The sequence below is a fragment of the Eptatretus burgeri genome, chromosome 15 (genome assembly GCF_056783735.1).
Source record: "Eptatretus burgeri isolate ZD-2024b chromosome 15, Ebu_testis_v1, whole genome shotgun sequence".
Classification (NCBI taxonomy): Eukaryota; Metazoa; Chordata; class Myxini; order Myxiniformes; family Myxinidae; genus Eptatretus; species Eptatretus burgeri.
The window spans coordinates 66,120,747-66,141,581 of NC_140975.1; the positions used below are offsets into that span (position 1 = coordinate 66,120,747).

Below are 20,835 nucleotides of genomic sequence, written 5' to 3' on the forward strand. Positions count from 1 at the left end.
TTGTCGAAATAAAATCCCATGATAATGGAAGCGGAACACAATTGGTTGCCCGCGATTGGGAGACACCCACGATAGTGGAACCCGTGATATTGGAGGGTTTCCTGTATTGTGTTCTGATGTGTTCAGTGGTCCAGCTCTTTCACGAGCCTTGACTGTTTACAAAAAACAGCACCACTGGACCTGTATCTTATCTGGGCCCTGGCCTAATGTTGGAACTCAAATTTGGTAGCATTCTGACTGGTGGGTCTGGAGAAGATGATTTTTGAAGGAATTTGAAGCGATTTTTCCCAAACGTTGACTGTCAGCCATTTTGACACACTTCCGGTCATGTGATCCGCATGACTTGTGCAATATAATTAACATCCCCACCCTGGCCTAATGTTGCAACCAAGATTTGATCTCATTCTGACTGGTGCATCCAGAGAAGAACATTTTGGAAGAAATTTGCGCGACCGCCATTTTGACAGACCTCTGGTCACGTGATCGGCATGGCTACACAATTTATCATTACGACCATGTCCTAATGTTGCAATCCAAATTTGGTAGGATTCTGACTGGTGGGTCTGAGGAAGAAGATTTTTGAAGAAATTTACGAAGCCAGCCATTTTGACCTACTTAACATCATGTGACCAGAAAAGGCTTTTCAATTCCAATTTCCAGTCACGAGAGGAACGTTGCTGCCAAATTTCAAGCGGATCGGCCCAACAGTTTGGCAGGAGAAGTCGAAAAAAGAGACGGACAGATGGACGGTGCTGATGACAATACCAACCGCCCAAGCTGCACGGAACATGTGCCGCACAGCGACAACCCCCACCCACTGTTCAAGCGATCAGAGGCATAACCAACCCACCAAATGCTAACAACATACAGTGCACACTCGGCACATTCTTCTTCAATCCACTTGTATCTATGCTCTTCCCTTCAATTCATGGCGCGGATCGGGGTTGGCACCGTGCACCCCACCGCCTCTGATAACCACGAATATGATAGTAGATACGGGCGCAGACTCGTAATAAATGACCACGTGTACAGTGGCGGACCCGCGCACACTGTACGGGGCATGCTCGATGAAGGGCGGACCCACGTGCTGACCATGTGTACAATGGCGCACCCGCGCGCACTGTGCCGGGCATGCTCGATGGCGGGCGGACCCGCACGCTCACCACGTGCACAATAGCGAACCCGCGCGCAGCCTGTGACACTTTATCATCGTACAGAACGGCGCACGAATAACACATCTTTGGACGGGTCTGCGCATGGGGTTACAATAACGTCTTCCCATCTGTTTTTGCTCACCACGACGGCCACAAATGTCTTCCGCGGACGAAGGACATCCTCCCGCACCTCCGCCTCGATGCAGCTGCTACCAGGCAGAGGCATGCTGTGTGGCACGATCGCTCGGGCCACATGGCGCACCACGGAGCAGGCACATTGACCAGCACCAACTGCGGGTCGTCGGGGCATGGCATGGGATTCGGTGCAAGGCGATTCATATCACGGGGTTTGGTGCAAGGCGATTCATATCGTGGGATTCGGAGTGAGACGATTCTGCAGCTCAGCAAGGCTAGCTGGATGTGCAGTGAGGCTGCTTCCGGTCATGGCGGCCGGTACCAATCAGAGCGCCCGATTCGGGTGACGACACCGCTTCTGGGTGATGACCCCACCCTGCATCGCAGGGTCTATAAAGGACGGATCGCGAAGCCGTCTGTCCTCTCTCTCACTCACTGGATCTCCAACTCGCCTTCTCCACCCGCCCTTCTCCGCCCACTCGCCTGCTGACTCTGCCTTTCTTCACCGTCTCATCGCTGACTTCACCCACCCAGCTGATCCTGTCTGCCACTCTGCCCACTTGCTTCGGACTCCGCCTTTCTCCAGCCACTCGCTGCTGGCTCCACCTAAGTCCCTCCCTTCATGCCCCATGGTCGCATCTCATTCTCTGGACCAACGTTAGCTGCACGAAGTGCTATGAAGCAAGAGATGATGTGCCAGCTATCAGGGAGGTATCGCCCAGTGGAGCATCCCCCAAAACGTACTGGTGGCGCGGTCAGGCAATCGTGCAAGGTATTGAGAGACCATCAGCCTCATCTCCTCTCCTTTTTCTCTTCATTAACTCCTCTTCATCTGTGTGTGTGTGTGTGTGTGTGTGTGTGTGTGTGTGTGTGTGTGTGTGTGTGTGTGTGTGTGTGTGTGTGTGTGTGTGTGTGTGTGTGTGTGTGTGTGTGTGTGTGTGTGTTCGCGCCTGTCCTTGTTGAAGTTAAGAGTGCAGAAGAATTACATCGAATAACTCTGCTCTGTGTCTGCTTTCGTAAGTTGCTTGATTATTGTCGCACCTCTCACATATCTTGCTGTCTTCCACACAACAACAAACAATTAACTGTGCCACTTATCTTTCCTCACCTGCCTGTAAATTAATATTTGTTGAAATATTCCCAGCTCGTTTTTGTCTTTTCTTTCATTGATCCAGCATGGTCCTTATCCTAACTGAGCCGGGACTTTACTCCCAACAATCCATTCCTTTTAGCCGGTACGTCCTTGGCAGCGTCGCTCGGCTGCATCTGATTCGGTAGTGTGATCAGTTTCGGACAAGGCGTACCGAAGGCGTGTCCCCCGGTAATTAGGTCATGTGATTAATTAGGTAACCTGGTTTACACGGAGGACCTTCGGTCACGTGGTTGAGTTATTGGCATTCACGGTCGGTGAGCAACCCAAATTATCCATGTGCGATGGCCTGCAATTCCGGGGAGTCTGGTGGTAGCCCGAGATAGCTTTCCCACCCCCCCCCCCACAATAGATATGTGTGTAAGTTACACGTATGTCAGAGAGGGAAGCATGACAGATTGTGCTAAAATATCATTAGAGTTTTGCATTAATTCCTGTTTGTATTTCTATCTTCACAGGCATACATTTTCCAACCCCCCCTCCGCTGCCTTCTTCTGGCTTCTTGGCTTCAACAGGTGAGAATATAGCACATGATATTCCTCTACCTTTAGTCATGCATTGTTTGATCTCAAGTTTATCTGTAAAAACATTTTAATTTATTAATAATGGTGAGACAGAAATGATGAAAAACAACCCAACAAAATAACCTTTTAACCAACATGAGGTTGTGTATTTTCTCCCATTTCGTGCATCCATCCGTTGTTGGTTAAAAACGAGTAACAAGTGCATGGTGGAATGTCTGGGTCAGGAACCAAAGGGAACTTCTTCGTTTGTATGCAGCACTTGGCTTTGGGTTGCATCATTGACTGAGGGCGCAGCGGTGCCACTGATACAGTGCCCTCTATCGGTTTGGGAAGGAATTTGTAATTTGTTCAGGATGCCGGCGATAGCTCGCCTACTCTTCGCAAAGGACACCGTGAGATATTTCATGTCCACTGTCGAAGACAATTCACTCACATGTTATTTTAACAATTTATTTTTAACAAAGTTGAATCATTATTTACATGGATCCACAGAGAGAGAAAATACACAGCAACGGTGTCAAGATCTCTCGAATTATGTGCCTCAGCTCGGTCACTTATATACACTCCAACAAAATGATGCATTCAGACAATTTGAGCAAAAATGCTTATGGAGGATGAACTTCACAAAATTCAAAGCACAAATATCCTTTTCAAGATTCAAACATGAAATTCAAAGCTGTCCGTGAGTAGATAACGATCACTTCAGCACTTTTCCCAAACCAGTAACAGAAAAGGTTGTGAATAATTTCTGGCTTAATTATTTAAACTGCTCACAATTCTTTAATGTTTTTCTTCACTGAAAGGTCCAAACAGATGTATTAAATAGAAAATCACTTCAACAATTCCCCCTTTTGTCCTGAAAAAGGACAGGACACAATTCAAAATTGGTCCATCACCTCAATTCCAACTTTATCTTAACTGTGTCCGGAACATGGGTCATCTTCTCGGGCAAATCTTTTTTTTTATAGTTTGTGAGGTCCCAAGGTAGGTTTTAATAGAACCATGAGGGGTACCTCCTTTTCCCAATGGTTGAAAACTTAAATCTCCCAGGGTAAGCCTCTTTTCTTGAGTCTCCGTGGTCGGAACTAGTCATCGAGGCAGATCTCATCCCTTTTGAGGTTGACCCTTATTCATGGCATCAGGAAACTATTTCCAATGTTTCAGATTGGTCCTCAACAGATTTCAAGCAATTTTGAATGTCGGATAGATAAACAACATTAGTTTGAACAAGTTTTTATTTTATTTTATGTTTTTTTTTCCAATCAACTTTGAATGCAATTTACATGGGGAATAGAAGCAGAATAAATGCAGATATTCAATTTAAACCTCCAATCACATCAGCTTGGTCACATGTGGTTATCGTCATCGTACAAATCTTCCATTTCAATTTGGCAAAACCCCTTTATGGTTTCCTCCATTGTCTCCAAGACCATTTCAATTTCTGCACGCTCTTGTAACCACCAACTGGGTCACACCTTTCATCATACATCTTGTTAATAATATTAACAAGCATTTCACTATCACAATAATAGCAACGATTAACATGAATCCAATGAATATATTTTGTAGTATCTTTGTTCCTCATCTACCGATCATTCCTTCAAGTCAAGACCCAAATTCCCATTCTTTATAATAGTCATGGTATTTTGCACCTTTTGTCTTCATTTTGGCAACTATATTATCAATTTACCCTGAGTTATCACGGATAGATGTGTAACATTCAGACCCAATAACTGCACAAGAAGCCTTTTATGTTGTTTTGTTTCTTCTATTTATTTGATAGTTTCCTCTCCATCAAATTTTAATCTTGAAGTAGCTTCAGTTGTCCATATACCCTTGATCTTTGTCTTTTTACGGCATTTGTTACAGAATATGCAGTCGGGCTTGCTTGAAGGTCTGTTTGGTTCCATCTGCTGAGGATCTCCTTGGGTTACGTGATGAGCATGATGGTTCAGGATTTGATTCAGTAGATTTAGCCAATCTATTTAGGTTTACTGACAATAGTCTCGATGCCTATGATATCCTTGGTAGTCACCCGGCAGGGGCACAGCATCAGCCGCACAGCTGTGCTTCCAAAAAATGATAGTTACCTGGCAGCAAAGCTGCCGTAAGCAAGAACAGAACAGAACCCATTTCAATGCAAATTGATGTATATAAAAAAAATCATTTTGTGTATGAGCTCGGAGGATTTATATACGAGCTAACAGCTTGGTGGATTTTTACCTCCGCCACCGAAGGTGAAGAAGGATACTGTGTATGTTTTCACCACTTTCTGTCTGTTTGTCTGTTTGTTTGTGTACAGGATATCTCAAAAAGTTATTGATGGATCCGGATGAAATTTTGTGGACAGGTTTGGTGTGTGACAAGGACGAACTGATTCGACTTTGGTGAAGATTCCGATCCGGATCCAACAACTAGATTTTTTTTAAAGTGATTCTTCACCAATATGAGATAGGGACAAAAATAATGTATAACAAGATATATCAAAAATTTGTGGACGGATTCGGACGAAACTTGGTGGACAGTTTGGGTGTGTGACTAGGAAGAATTGATTTGATTTTGGTGAGCATCTGGATCCGACGACTAGAATTTTTAAGTGATTCCCCACCATTGAGAGATTGGGCCAAAAATGTTATATAGCACGATATCTCAAAAAGTTGTGGACCGATTCGGACGATACTTGGTGGACATTTTGGATGTGTTACAAAGACGAATGGATTCGATTTTGGTGGAGATCCGATTCCGGATTTGGATACGAGAATTATTTAATTTTTAAAGTGATTCTTCACCATTGAGAGATTTGTTGATAAAGATAATTAGGCCAATGATGATGAAGAAAGGTGGAAAACAAAGGTGTAGCCGTTTACTTGCAAATGTACTGTACTTAATTTGGTTTGTAATAAAGTTATTTCATGAGGCTTTGTGTTAAATTCAGCATGCGATTTACGAGAGGGCGGCAATTTGACATCTCTTCCAGAGCGGCATTTTTCTTCGGTTCCTGAGCAGAGAACAGCAGGGCACATTACATCAGTGTTTGTAGGTAAAAATTGACATCGTCTTGCAAAATCATCCCATCTCGTGGATGTTAAAAACCCGTTCCATTATAAACCCCTTCACCCTGATTTATTTCATGGGTCATTCCGTGCCAACTCATCTAAATTTCAAAAACCTCCCCAGGTCACCTCCTCAGATTTTGCTGGAAAAATTCTTAAATGTAGATCTATATGGCTCTACCCACCATGCAAAACATTAGCTTTCAATTCCTCATAGTTTAAAAAATATCTATCTCGAGAGACCTTTGAAATTTGGCCCTAAAAATGCCAAATGTGAAAAACGCATTTTTTTCAACTTCAGGGGCTTATAATTTTATAATGGACTCCTCTAGAAAGTTAATATTGCAAATATTTACTAATTGGCATCCAGCTTTTTCAATTATGGCATCAGATAGCCTCTGGGATGCATATTTCTCACTCTATAGGAAGCTAAAAATAGCTTTTGGGCCAAAACGAGCTAAAATAAGGTGAAACTATGGTAGCCCTCCTGAAAATATGGAACAATTTAGAATTTTTTCCTCATAACACAGTGATTATAGGGTCATTATCTATCTATAGATACATTTTTGTTGGGATAATACAGTTAGGTGATGAATTATAAAAGTTTTACCATAAGCCCTTGCCTCCGAGGGCTCTAAAATGGACCCTATTTTGTCCCCTGGTTTGACCATGTGGCTCGGGGTTTAGGATCTTCATTTTTTTTTCTCAAGATTGCCTCATGTGTCTACTGACCGAATAATTTTATCTCACGCCCATGGCTTCATATTAAAATAAATTTTTATTTGCATGCACGTTTTTTATATTTATTCACTTTTTTCATATTCATGAGCTTATAAATCTGAACTGAACACTCCAGCAAAGTGATACTGCAGATATTTATAAACTGGCATATGAAATTTAAGGACCTGTCATCAGAATGCCTGATAAATGCATATGTTTCTTTCTGTAGGAAGTTGATAATGCCACTTTGACCAAAAATGGTGAATATGCAGGGGGCATTAACTGAGGTTATGTAACAACTTAGATTATTCTTCTCATAAATTAATAATTATAAGTACATTTTTTATTCAAAAATAAATTCTTGTAATGATAATCCAAACATATGCTTGGGTTTTAATTAAAAATAAACATCATGTGACTACAGTTTTCTACTTGAAGTCATTAGTTATGACATACACCACGAGATGGAGTAATGGTCTGTCACAACACTAGGGGCAGCACAGTCAACCTGTCTGTCTGTTTGTCTGTTTGGTGAACAAAGGAGAGGAGGAAACAAAGGAAATGGATGCAGAAAAACCTGGGCACAGTGGCACAAGTTTGACAAGTAGATGCACTGTTGGAACCAAATTAGACATGGAGTGTCACAAGACCTATTATACAAGGAAGGTTGGGCTAAAACAAGTTGCTGGTTTGGAGAAGAAGTCACAAGAATTGATTTCATGGAGATCAGGAATTACTTAAAAATTTCTCATATTCATTGTCTCTGTATATCTGTAAATAAAAAAGCTGCGACTCAACTAATCAAATTTGTTCTAATTTATAATTTGCAATCACTTACGAAAGTAATCATTAGCATGTATTTATGAAAAAATAACATCCTTATCACTAATGTCTAATAAGAAGCATAATTTAGCCTCATGCACACCCCTGCAAGTTCACCTTGTTTTGTACCAAGTGGGCCAAATTGCCATATTTGGCTTCCTAAAACTAGATTATGTGCTTTCTTGAGACATTCTGATGCCACAATCTGAAATTTTGTATACCAGTTTATAAAATTCTGCAGTAACTCTTTCCTGGATAGTTCCATTTAAGATTTATAAACTTCTGAATATGAAAAAAGTGAATAATTATAAAAAACGTGATGTAAATAAAAATTTATTTTACTATGAAGCCATAGGCGTTAGATAAAATTATTCGGTCAGTAGACACATCTTATATGAGGCAATCTTTAGAAAAAAAAATGAAGATCCTAAACATGGTCAAACCAGGGGACAAAATTAGTCCATTTTAGAGCCCTCGGAGGCAAGGGCTTATGTTAAAACTTTTATAATTCATCACCTAACTGTATTATCCCAGCAAAAATGTATCTATAGATAGATAATGACCCTATAATCACTGTGTTATGACGAAAAAATTCTAAGTTCCATATTTTCAGGAGGGCTCCTATCGTTTCACCTTATTTTAGCTCGTTTTGGCCAAAAAGCCATTTTAGCTTCCTATAGAGTGAGAAATATGCATCCCAGAAGCTATCTGATGTCATAATTGAAAAATTTGGATGCCAGTTAGTAAATATTTGCAATATTAGCTTTCTCGAGGAGTCCATTATAAAATTATAAGCCACTGAAGTTGGAAAAAATGCGTTTTTCACATTTGACATTTTTAGGGCCAAATTTTAAAGGTCTCTCGAGATAGATATTTTTTTAAACTATGAGGAATTGAAAGCTAATCTTTTGCATGGTGGGTAGAGCCATATAGATCTACATTTCAGAATTTTTCCAGCAAAATCTGAGGAGGTGACCTGGGGACCCTTAAGTGAGTTGGCACGGAATGACCCTCATGAGCTGTGCAGGAGAATGTGTTTGAGAATTGGGGTTCGAATCCGAGAGTCAGAAATTAAGTGTTTGACAATAAGGTTCAAATACGGAGTTGGGAAATGACATTTGAAAGATAATGAACGTTTGAGAATTAGGTTTGAATGATAATGAAGGTTTACAAATGAGGAGGATTACAATGGGGAAGATTCTTCCAACAGTCATTGACCTCATAATGGCGGCCCGTACAGATGCCGCATTGTCTCCTCGAGCCAAACAATGTAACAACTCGATCTTTTTGCCCAACATCATAACCTTTCTCTGCCTTTTGGTACAACTAACTTTGTCCATGGCTTTACATTTGGCCTCATTAAAAACGGTGCGCAAGAAACACCACAAGGCTCGTAATGGAAGGTAATCGTTCAAGCACGGGACGCAACCGATGACTCATCTCAGCTCAAAAACCGTGATTTGTCGAAATAAAATCCCATGATAATGGAAGCGGAACACAATTGGTTGCCCGCGATTGGGAGACACCCACGATAGTGGAACCCGTGATATTGGAGGGTTTCCTGTATTGTGTTCTGATGTGTTCAGTGGTCCAGCTCTTTCACGAGCCTTGACTGTTTACAAAAAACAGCACCACTGGACCTGTATCTTATCTGGGCCCTGGCCTAATGTTGGAACTCAAATTTGGTAGCATTCTGACTGGTGGGTCTGGAGAAGATGATTTTTGAAGGAATTTGAAGCGATTTTTCCCAAACGTTGACTGTCAGCCATTTTGACACACTTCCGGTCATGTGATCCGCATGACTTGTGCAATATAATTAACATCCCCACCCTGGCCTAATGTTGCAACCAAGATTTGATCTCATTCTGACTGGTGCATCCAGAGAAGAACATTTTGGAAGAAATTTGCGCGACCGCCATTTTGACAGACCTCTGGTCACGTGATCGGCATGGCTACACAATTTATCATTACGACCATGTCCTAATGTTGCAATCCAAATTTGGTAGGATTCTGACTGGTGGGTCTGAGGAAGAAGATTTTTGAAGAAATTTACGAAGCCAGCCATTTTGACCTACTTAACATCATGTGACCAGAAAAGGCTTTTCAATTCCAATTTCCAGTCACGAGAGGAACGTTGCTGCCAAATTTCAAGCGGATCGGCCCAACAGTTTGGCAGGAGAAGTCGAAAAAGGAGACGGACAGATGGACGGTGCTGATGACAATACCAACCGCCCAAGCTGCACGGAACACGTGCCGCACAGCGACAACCCCCACCTACTGTTCAAGCGATCAGAGGCATAACCAACCCACCAAATGCTAACAACATACAGTGCACACTCGGCACATTCTTCTTCAATCCACTTGTATCTATGCTCTTCCCTTCAATTCATGGCGCGGATCGGGGTTGGCACCGTGCACCCCACCGCCTCTGATAACCACGAATATGATAGTAGATACGGGCGCAGACTCGTAATAAATGACCACGTGTACAGTGGCGGACCCGCGCACACTGTACGGGGCATGCTCGATGAAGGGCGGACCCACGTGCTGACCATGTGTACAATGGCGCACCCGCGCGCACTGTGCCGGGCATGCTCGATGGCGGGCGGACCCGCACGCTCACCACGTGCACAATAGCGAACCCGCGCGCAGCCTGTGACACTTTATCATCGTACAGAACGGCGCACGAATAACACATCTTTGGACGGGTCTGCGCATGGGGTTACAATAACGTCTTCCCATCTGTTTTTGCTCACCACGACGGCCACAAATGTCTTCCGCGGACGAAGGACATCCTCCCGCACCTCCGCCTCGATGCAGCTGCTACCAGGCAGAGGCATGCTGTGTGGCACGATCGCTCGGGCCACATGGCGCACCACGGAGCAGGCACATTGACCAGCACCAACTGCGGGTCGTCGGGGCATGGCATGGGATTCGGTGCAAGGCGATTCATATCACGGGGTTTGGTGCAAGGCGATTCATATCGTGGGATTCGGAGTGAGACGATTCTGCAGCTCAGCAAGGCGAGCTGGATGTGCAGTGAGGCTGCTTCCGGTCATGGCGGCCGGTACCAATCAGAGCGCCCGATTCGGGTGACGACACCGCTTCTGGGTGACGACCCCACCCTGCATCGCAGGGTCTATAAAGGACGGATCGCGAAGCCGTCTGTCCTCTCTCTCACTCACTGGATCTCCAACTCGCCTTCTCCACCCGCCCTTCTCCGCCCACTCGCCTGCTGACTCTGCCTTTCTTCACCGTCTCATCGCTGACTTCACCCACCCACCTGATCCTGTCTGCCACTCTGCCCACTTGCTTCGGACTCCGCCTTTCTCCAGCCACTCGCTGCTGGCTCCACCCAAGTCCCTCCCTTCATGCCTGATGGTCGCTTCTCATTCTCTGGACCGATGCCAGCTGCACGAAGTGCCATGAAGCAAGAGACGACATGCCAACTGTCAGGGAGGTATTGCCCAGTGGAGCATCCCCCCAAAACGTCCTGATGGCGTGGTCGGGCAATCGTGCAAGGTATTGAGAGACCGTTAGCCTCATCTCCCCTCCTTTTTCTCTTCATTAACTCCTCTTCATCTGTGTGTGTGTGTGTGTGTGTGTGTGTGTGTGTGTGTGTGTGTGTGTGTGTGTGTGTGTGTGTGTGTGTGTGTGTGTGTGTGTGTGTGTGTGGTCGCGCCTGTCCTTGTTGAAGTTAAGAGTGCAGAAGAATTACATCGAATAACTCTGCTCTGTGTCTGCTTTCGTAAGTTGCTTGATTATTGTCGCACCTCTCACATATCTTGCTGTCTTCCACACAACAACAAACAATTAACTGTGCCACTTATCTTTCCTCACCTGCCTGTAAATTAATATTTGTTGAAATATTCCCAGCTCGTTTTTGTCTTTTCTTTCATTGATCCAGCATGGTCCTTATCCTAACTGAGCCGGGACTTTACTCCCAACAATCCATTCCTTTTAGCCGGTACGTCCTTGGCAGCGTCGCTCGGCTGCATCTGATTCGGTAGTGTGATCAGTTTCGGACAAGGCGTACCGAAGGCGTGTCCCCCGGTAATTAGGTCATGTGATTAATTAGGTAACCTGGTTTACACGGAGGACCTTCGGTCACGTGGTTGAGTTATTGGCATTCACGGTCGGTGAGCAACCCAAATTATCCATGTGCGATGGCCTGCAATTCCGGGGAGTCTGGTGGTAGCCCGAGATAGCTTTCCCACCCCCCCCCCACAATAGATATGTGTGTAAGTTACACGTATGTCAGAGAGGGAAGCATGACAGATTGTGCTAAAATATCATTGGAGTTTTGCATTAATTCCTGTTTGTATTTCTATCTTCACAGGCATACATTTTCCATCCCCCCCTCCGCTGCCTTCTTTTGGCTTCTTGGCTTCAACAGGTGAGAATAAAGCACATGATATTCCTCTACCTTTAGTCATGCATTGTTTGATCTCAAGTTTATCTGTAAAAACATTTTAATTTATTAATAATGGTGAGACAGAAATGATGAAAAACAACCCAACAAAATAACCTTTTTAACCAACATGAGGTTGTGTATTTTCTCCCATTTCGTGCATCCATCCGTTGTTGGGTAAAAACGAGTAACAAGTGCATGGTGGAATGTCTGGGTCAGGAACCAAAGGGAACTTCTTCGTTTGTATGCAGCACTTGGCTTTGGGTTGCATCATTGACTGAGGGCGCAGCTGTGCCACTGATACAGTGCCCTCTATCGGTTTGGGAAGGAATTTGTAATTTGTTCAGGATGCCGGCGATAGCTCGCCTACTCTTCGCAAAGGACACCGTGAGATATTTCATGTCCACTGTCGAAGACAATTCACTCACATGTTATTTTAACAATTTATTTTTAACAAAGTTGAATCATTATTTACATGGATCCACAGAGAGAGAAAATACACAGCAACGGTGTCAAGATCTCTCGAATTATGTGCCTCAGCTCGGTCACTTATATACACTCCAACAAAATGATGCATTCAGACAATTTGAGCAAAAATACTTATGGAGGATGAACTTCACAAAATTCAAAGCACAAATGTCCTTTTCAAGATTCAAACATGAAATTCAAAGCTGTCCGTGAGTAGATAACGATCACTTCAGCACTTTTCCCAAACCAGTAACAGAAAAGGTTGTGAATAATTTCTGGCTTAATTATTTAAACTGCTCACAATTCTTTAATGTTTTTCTTCACTGAAAGGTCCAAACAGATGTATTAAATAGAAAATCACTTCAACAATTCCCCCTTTTGTCCTGAAAAAGGTACAGGACACAATTCAAAATTGGTCCATCACCTCAATTCCAACTTTATCTTAACTGTGTCCGGAACATGGGTCATCTTCTCGGGCAAATCTTTTTTTTTATAGTTTGTGAGGTCCCAAGGTAGGTTTTAATAGAACCATGAGGGGTAGCTCCTTTTCCCAATGGTTGAAAACTTAAATCTCCCAGGGTAAGCCTCTTTTCTTGAGTCTCCGTGGTCGGAACTAGTCATCGAGGCAGATCTCATCCCTTTTGAGGTTGACCCTTATTCATGGCATCAGGAAACTATTTCCAATGTTTCAGATTGGTCCTCAACAGATTTCAAGCAATTTTGAATGTCGGATAGATAAACAACATTAGTTTGAACAAGTTTTTATTTTATTTTATGTTTTTTTTTTCCAATCAACTTTGAATGCAATTTACATGGGGAATAGAAGCAGAATAAATGCAGATATTCAATTTAAACCTCCAATCACATCAGCTTGGTCACATGTGGTTATCGTCATCGTACAAATCTTCCATTTCAATTTGGCAAAACCCCTTTATGGTTTCCTCCATTGTCTCCAAGACCATTTCAATTTCTGCACGCTCTTGTAACCACCAACTGGGTCACACCTTTCATCATACATCTTGTTAATAATATTAACAAGCATTTCACTATCACAATAATAGCAACGATTAACATGAATCCAATGAATATATTTTGTAGTATCTTTGTTCCTCATCTACCGATCATTCCTTCAAGTCAAGACCCAAATTCCCATTCTTTATAATAGTCATGGTATTTTGCACCTTTTGTCTTCATTTTGGCAGCTATATTATCAATTTACCCTGAGTTATCACGGATAGATGTGTAACATTCAGACCCAATAACTGCACAAGAAGCCTTTTATCTTTTTTTGTTTCTTCTATTTATTTGATAGTTTCCTCTCCATCAAATTTTAATCTTGAAGTAGCTTCAGTTGTCCATATACCCTTGATCTTTGTCTTTTTACGGCATTTGTTACAGAATATGCAGTCGGGCTTGCTTGAAGGTCTGTTTGGTTCCATCTGCTGAGGATCTCCTTGAGTTACGTGATGAGCATGATGGTTCAGGATTTGATTCAGTAGATTTAGCCAATCTATTTAGGTTTACTGACAATAGTCTCGATGCCTATTATATCCTTGGTAGTCACCCGGCAGGGGCACAGCATCAGCCGCACAGCTGTGCTTCCAAAAAATGATAGTTACCTGGCAGCAAAGCTGCCGTAAGCAAGAACAGAACAGAACCCATTTCAATGCAAATTGATGTATATAAAAAAAATCATTTTGTGTATGAGCTCGGAGGATTTATATACGAGCTAACAGCTTGGTGGATTTTTACCTCCGCCACCGAAGGTGAAGAAGGATACTGTGTATGTTTTCACCACTTTCTGTCTGTTTGTCTGTTTGTTTGTGTACAGGATATCTCAAAAAGTTATTGATGGATCCGGATGAAATTTTGTGGACAGGTTTGGTGTGTGACAAGGACGAACTGATTCGACTTTGGTGAAGATTCCGATCCGGATCCAACAACGAGATTTTTTTTAAAGTGATTCTTCACCAATATGAGATAGGGACAAAAATAATGTATAACAAGATATATCAAAAATTTGTGGACGGATTCGGACGAAACTTGGTGGACAGTTTGGGTGTGTGACTCGGAAGAATTGATTTGATTTTGGTGAGCATCTGGATCCGACGACTAGAATTTTTAAGTGATTCCCCACCATTGAGAGATTGGGCCAAAAATGTTATATAGCACGATATCTCAAAAAGTTGTTGACCGATTCGGACGATACTTGGTGGACATTTTGGATGTATTACAAAGACGAATTGATTCGATTTTGGTGAAGATCCGATTCCAGATTTGGATACGAGAATTATTAATTTTTAAAGTGATTCTTCACCATTGAGAGATTTGTTGATAAAGATAATTAGGCCAATGATGATGAAAAAAGGTGGAAAACAAAGGTGTAGCCGTTTACTTGCAAACGTACTGTACTTAATTTGGTTTGTAATAAAGTTATTTCATGAGGCTTTGTGTTAAATTCAGCATGCGATTTACGAGAGGACGGCAATTTGACATCTCTTCCAGAGCGGCATTTTTCTTCGGTTCCTGAGCAGAGAACAGCAGGGCACATTACATCAGTGTTTGTAGGTAAAAATTGACATCGTCTTGCAAAATCATCCCATCTCGTGGATGTTAAAAACCCGTTCCATTATAAACCCCTTCACCCTGATTTATTTCATGGGTCATTCCGTGCCAACTCATCTAAATTTCAAAAACCTCCCCAGGTCACCTCCTCAGATTTTGCTGGAAAAATTCTTAAATGTAGATCTATATGGCTCTACCCACCATGCAAAACATTAGCTTTCAATTCCTCATAGTTTAAAAAATATCTATCTCGAGAGACCTTTGAAATTTGGCCCTAAAAATGCCAAATGTGAAAAACACATTTTTTTCAACTTCAGGGGCTTATAATTTTATAATGGACTCCTCTAGAAAGTTAATATTGCAAATATTTACTAATTGGCATCCAGCTTTTTCAATTATGGCATGAGATAGCCTCTGGGATGCATATTTCTCACTCTATAGGAAGCTAAAAATAGCTTTTGGGCCAAAACGAGCTAAAATAAGGTGAAACTATGGTAGCCCTCCTGAAAATATGGAACAATTTAGAATTTTTTCCTCATAACACAGTGATTATAGGGTCATTATCTATCTATAGATACATTTTTGTTGGGATAATACAGTTAGGTGATGAATTATAAAAGTTTTACCATAAGCCCTTGCCTCCGAGGGCTCTAAAATGGACCCTATTTTGTCCCCTGGTTTGACCATGTGGCTCGGGGTTTAGGATCTTCATTTTTTTTCGCAAGATTGCCTCATGTGTCTACTGACCGAATAATTTTATCTCACGCCCATGGCTTCATATTAAAATAAATTTTTATTTGCATGCACGTTTTTTATATTTATTCACTTTTTTCATATTCATGAGCTTATAAATCTGAAACTGAACACTCCAGCAAAGTGATACTGCAGATATTTATAAACTGGCATATGAAATTTAAGGACCTGTCATCAGAATGCCTGATAAATGCATATGTTTCTTTCTGTAGGAAGTTGAAAATACCACTTTGACCAAAAATGGTGAATATGCAGGAGGCATTAACTGAGGTTATGTAACAACTTAGATTATTCTTCTCATAAATTAATAATTATAAGTACATTTTTTTATTCAAAAATAAATTCTTGTAATGATAATCCAAACATATGCTTGGGTTTTAATTAAAAATAAACATGTCCTACAGTTTTCTATTTGAAGTCATTAGTTATGACATACACCACGAGATGGAGTAATGGTCTGTCACAACACTAGGGGCAGCACAGTCAACCTGTCTGTCTGTTTGTCTGTTTGGTGAACAAAGGAGAGGAGGAAACAAAGGAAATGGATGCAGAAAAACCTGGGCACAGTGGCACAAGTTTGACAAGTAGATGCACTGTTGGAACCAAATTAGACATGGAGTGTCACAAGACCTATTATACAAGAAAGGTTGGGCTAAAACAAGTTGCTGGTTTGGAGAAGAAGTCACAAGAATTGATTTCATGGAGATCAGGAATTACTTAAAAATTTCTCATATTCATTGTCTCTGTATATCTGTAAATAAAAAAGCTGCGACTCAACTAATCAAATTTGTTCTAATTTATAATTTGCAATCACTTACGAAAGTAATCATTAGCATGTATTTATGAATAAATAACATCCTTATCACTAATGTCTAATAAGAAGCATAATTTAGCCTCATGCACACCCCTGCAAGTTCACCTTGTTTTGTACCAAGTGGGCCAAATTGCCATATTTGGCTTCCTAAAACTAGAGTATGTGCTTTCTTGAGACATTCTGATGCCACAATCTGAAATTTTGTATACCAGTTTATAAAATTCTGCAGTAACTCTTTCCTGGATAGTTCCATTTAAGATTTATAAACTTCTGAATATGAAAAAAGTGAATAATTATAAAAAACGTGCATGTAAATAAAAATTTATTTTACTATGAAGCCATGGGCGTTAGATAAAATTATTCGGTCAGTAGACACATCTTATATGAGGCAATCTTTAGAAAAAAAAATGAAGATCCTAAACATGGTCAAACCAGGGGATAAAATTGGTCCATTTTAGAGCCCTCGGAGGCAAGGGCTAATGGTAAAACTTTTATAATTCATCACCTAACTGTATTATCCCAGCAAAAATGTATCTATGGATAGATAATGACCCTATAATCACTGTGTTATGAGGAAAAAAATTCTAAGTTCCATATTTTCAGGAGGGCTCCTATCGTTTCACCTTATTTTAGCTCGTTTTGGCCAAAAAGCCATTTTTAGCTTCCTATAGAGTGATAAATATACATCCCAGAAGCTATCTGATGTCATAATTGAAAAATTTGGATGCCAGTTAGTAAATATTTGTAATATTAGCTTTCTCGAGGAGTCCATTATAAAATTATAAGCCACTGAAGTTGGAAAAAAAATGCGTTTTTCACATTTGACATTTTTAGGGCCAAATTTCAAAGGTCTCTCGAGATAGATATTTTTTTAAACTATGAGGAATTGAAAGGTAATCTTTTGCATGGTGGGTAGAGCCATATAGATCTATATTTCAGAATTTTTCCAGCAAAATCTGAGGAGGTGACCTGGGGACCCTGAGGTGAGTTGGCACGGAATGACCCTCATGAGCTGTGCAGGAGAATGTGTTTGAGAATTGGGGTTCGAATCCGAGAGTCAGAAATTAAGTGTTTGACAATAAGGTTCAAATACGGAGTTGGGAAATGACATTTGAAAGATAATGAACGTTTGAGAATTAGGTTTGAAGGATAATGAAGGTTTACAAATGAGGAGGATTACAATGGGGAAGATTCTTCCAACAGTCATTGACCTCATAATGGCGGCCCGTACAGATGCCGCATTGTCTCCTCGAGCCAAACAATGTAACAACTCGATCTTTTTGCCCAACATCATAACCTTTCTCTGCCTTTTGGTACAACTAACTTTGTCCATGGCTTTACATTTGGCCTCATTAAAAACGGTGCGCAAGAAACACCACAAGGCTCGTAATGGAAGGTAATCGTTCAAGCACGGGACGCAACCGATGACTCATCTCAGCTCAAAAACCACGATTTGTCAAAATAAAATCCCATGATAACGGAAGCGGAACACAATTGGTTGCCCGCGATTGGGAGACACCCACGATAGTGGAACCCGTGATATTGGAGGGTTTCCTGTATTGTGTTCTGATCTGTTCAGTGGTCCAGCTCTTCCATGAGCCTTGACTGTTTCCAAAAAACAGCACCACTGGAGCTGTGGCTTATCTGGGCCCTGGCCTAATGTTGTCACCCAAATTTGGTCGCATTCTGACTGGTAGGTCTGGAGAGGACGATTTTTAAAGGAATTAATGCGATTTTCCCAAAAGTTGATCAAGTTGGCCATTTTGACACACTTCTGGTCAGGTGATCCACATGACTTCCGCAACATAATTAACATCCCTACCCTCGCCTAATGTTGCAACCCAAGTTTAGTAGCATTCTGACTGGTGGGTCAAAATAATATTGTTACGAATTTGGAATTCAATTGCACACAACATACAGGTTCCCTTAGTCAGCAATGTCGATAAGTGCATGTTCCCCAGATAGCTCACCTTCCATTGTTTAAATGTTTTGAAATCGATTAGATACGCTGTGGATCGATTTAATAGTTAGAGAGCAAACAATGGAGACGTCCCTCCCCCTCTTCTGCGAAGAGGAAGAAGAACCCTGCGGTGAAGTCAACAACTCCCTCCCACCTGGTGGTTGAGCGGGGGGTGGATCACGAGGGCATGAGTCACGCCGGGAGCAGGGGAGGAGGTGCAAAGGATAAAGAGGACATCTTTTCTTTGTTCGTGTGGGAGTCCCGTGGCAGAGTTCGTGAAGAGTCCTGTTCTGAGTCCCGTGTGCAGAGTTCGTGGGCTGAGTTCGTGGGAGTCCCGTGGTAGGGCTGAGTTTGTGGGAGTCCCGTGGCAGAGTTCGTGAAGAGTCCCGTTCTGAGTCCCGTGTGCAGAGTTCGTGTGCTGAGTCCCGTGGGAGGAGTAAGCTTTTTGCTTCGGAGAGAGCAGTCGTTCAGCAGGCCATCGGGTCCTGCTTGGCTTGCTTGGCTTTAGGCCTTCGGAAGCTTTTTTGCTTCGGCTGGCTCAGGGAGCTTCGGCTGCTGCTTTGTTTTGGAAGGAACTTGAGCCGGTTGTTCGGCTCGAGCTGCGAGTGGAGGCTTCTTCCTCTTCTTCCTCTCTTTCCTCTTCTTCTTGGTTCATGGAGCTTTTTGTTCTCCATTTTGTTTCCCGGCTTGGTGCGACGCATCGGCCTCTTCTTGGAGTTGGATCCTCGGGGAAGCGACGATCGACAGGAAGGATCGGTGCCTCGTCTCACCGGCACGTTTTGAGAAGCACGGGAGGATTCGCGGGAGCTCAGGAAGGATCGCGACGATTGGATCCAGCTCTCTCTCGCTGTAGCCCGGGTCTGGACAAGTTGAAGACTACACGAGGTGGAAAGGTTCGAGTCAAGCTCTGAGTTTCAGCTCACCTGTCCTCCGAGCTGGAGTTCGTGATTAAAGGCCTCAGCCACCGTTTCGCGTGTGTGTGTGTGTGTGTGTGTGTGTGTGTGTGCGTGTGTGCGTGTGTGTGTGTGTGCGTGTGTGCGTGTGTGTGTGTGTGCGTGTGTGCGTGTGTGCGTGTGTGCGTGTGTGCGTGTGCGTGCGTGTGTGTGTGCGTGTGTGTGCGTGTGTGTGCGTGTGTGCGTGTGTGCGTGCGTACGTGTGTCCGTGGGCCCATCTAAATAAGTAGGAACTGCTGTTAAGTGTAAATGACTGTACATAATAAGTAGACGGTTGTAGTTCTTTTGTCGTGCTTTTGGTGCTTGTATAATTGCATACGTGTTTGCCTTATTTAATTGCATACATGTTTCATTATAATAAATGTCCTTGTGTGAATGTAAACCTGCTCATTGCGTCCATTCCCTCATTGACTGAACATTTTGTGTGTTGGGAGTTAGAAAGCCGTTGGTTTGCCGTAATAGGGGGACATTTGGACCGACGGTTCTCGACGATTACGCCGCTCGGAATCGCGCACGGACAAGCTCGCCTCGGCGGTTTGTTCCGTACGAGTTCAGTCGAGGGTGGAATACCCCGGTAGTTGGATCACGTGGGTATTTAGGTAAATTGAAGATTGCCAATCTACCCTACCCCACGTGATCTGCCCATTGGCGTATTTCGGTTCTTGTACAAGGACCAGTCGCTCGAAGTTATCCGGGCGGCAATCTATATTCCGGGTGATCGGTTGGGCCGACTCGACTTGCGGCTCCTTTCAGAGCGGTCGGTTGGCGGCCGACACCCGGCCCGTAACAATATTTTCGAAGGAATTTGCGTGACCACCGTTTTGACACACTTCCAGTCACGTGATCGGCATTGCCTCTGTAATTAAACATTAGGATTGTGTCCTGATGTTGCAACCCAAGTTTGGTAGCATTCTGACTGGTGGGTCTGGAGAAGATGATTTTTGAAGGAATTTGCGCGATTTTCCAAAACGTTGACTGTTCGCCATTTTGACACACTTCCGGTCATGTGATCCGCATGATTTGTGCAATATAATTAGCATCCCCACCCTGGCCTAATGTTGCAACCAATATTTGATCGCATTCTGACTGGTGGATCCAGAGAAGAACATTTTGGAAGCAATTTGCGCGATTGCCATTTTGACAGATCTCTGGTCACGTGATCAGCATGGCCTCCACAATTTATCCTTTGGGCCATGTCCTAATGTTGCAACCCAAATTTGGTGTGATTCTGACTGGTCAGTCTCGAGAAGGTGTTTGAAGGAATTTACGCGATCTTCACAAATTGACTCAGCTGGCCATTTTGACACACTTCCAGTCACATGATCAGCATGGCCTCCACAATTTAACACGAGG

The 20,835-nt window shown here is 42.7% G+C and overlaps 1 protein-coding gene across 3 annotated transcripts in view; it reads left to right on the top strand.

Moving 5' to 3' along the window:
• LOC147012375 (von Willebrand factor A domain-containing protein 5A-like) overlaps nt 1–20,835 on the top strand; it is a 162,992-nt gene that overhangs the window by 119,310 nt on the left and 22,847 nt on the right. For all 3 annotated transcript variants that reach the window (XM_085856469.1, XM_085856470.1, XM_085856467.1), the window contains 2 exons: nt 2,898–2,954; nt 11,898–11,954. In XM_085856469.1, coding sequence (XP_085712595.1) covers nt 2,898–2,954; nt 11,898–11,954 — 114 coding nt within the window. The remainder of the gene's footprint in view (nt 1–2,897; nt 2,955–11,897; nt 11,955–20,835) is intronic.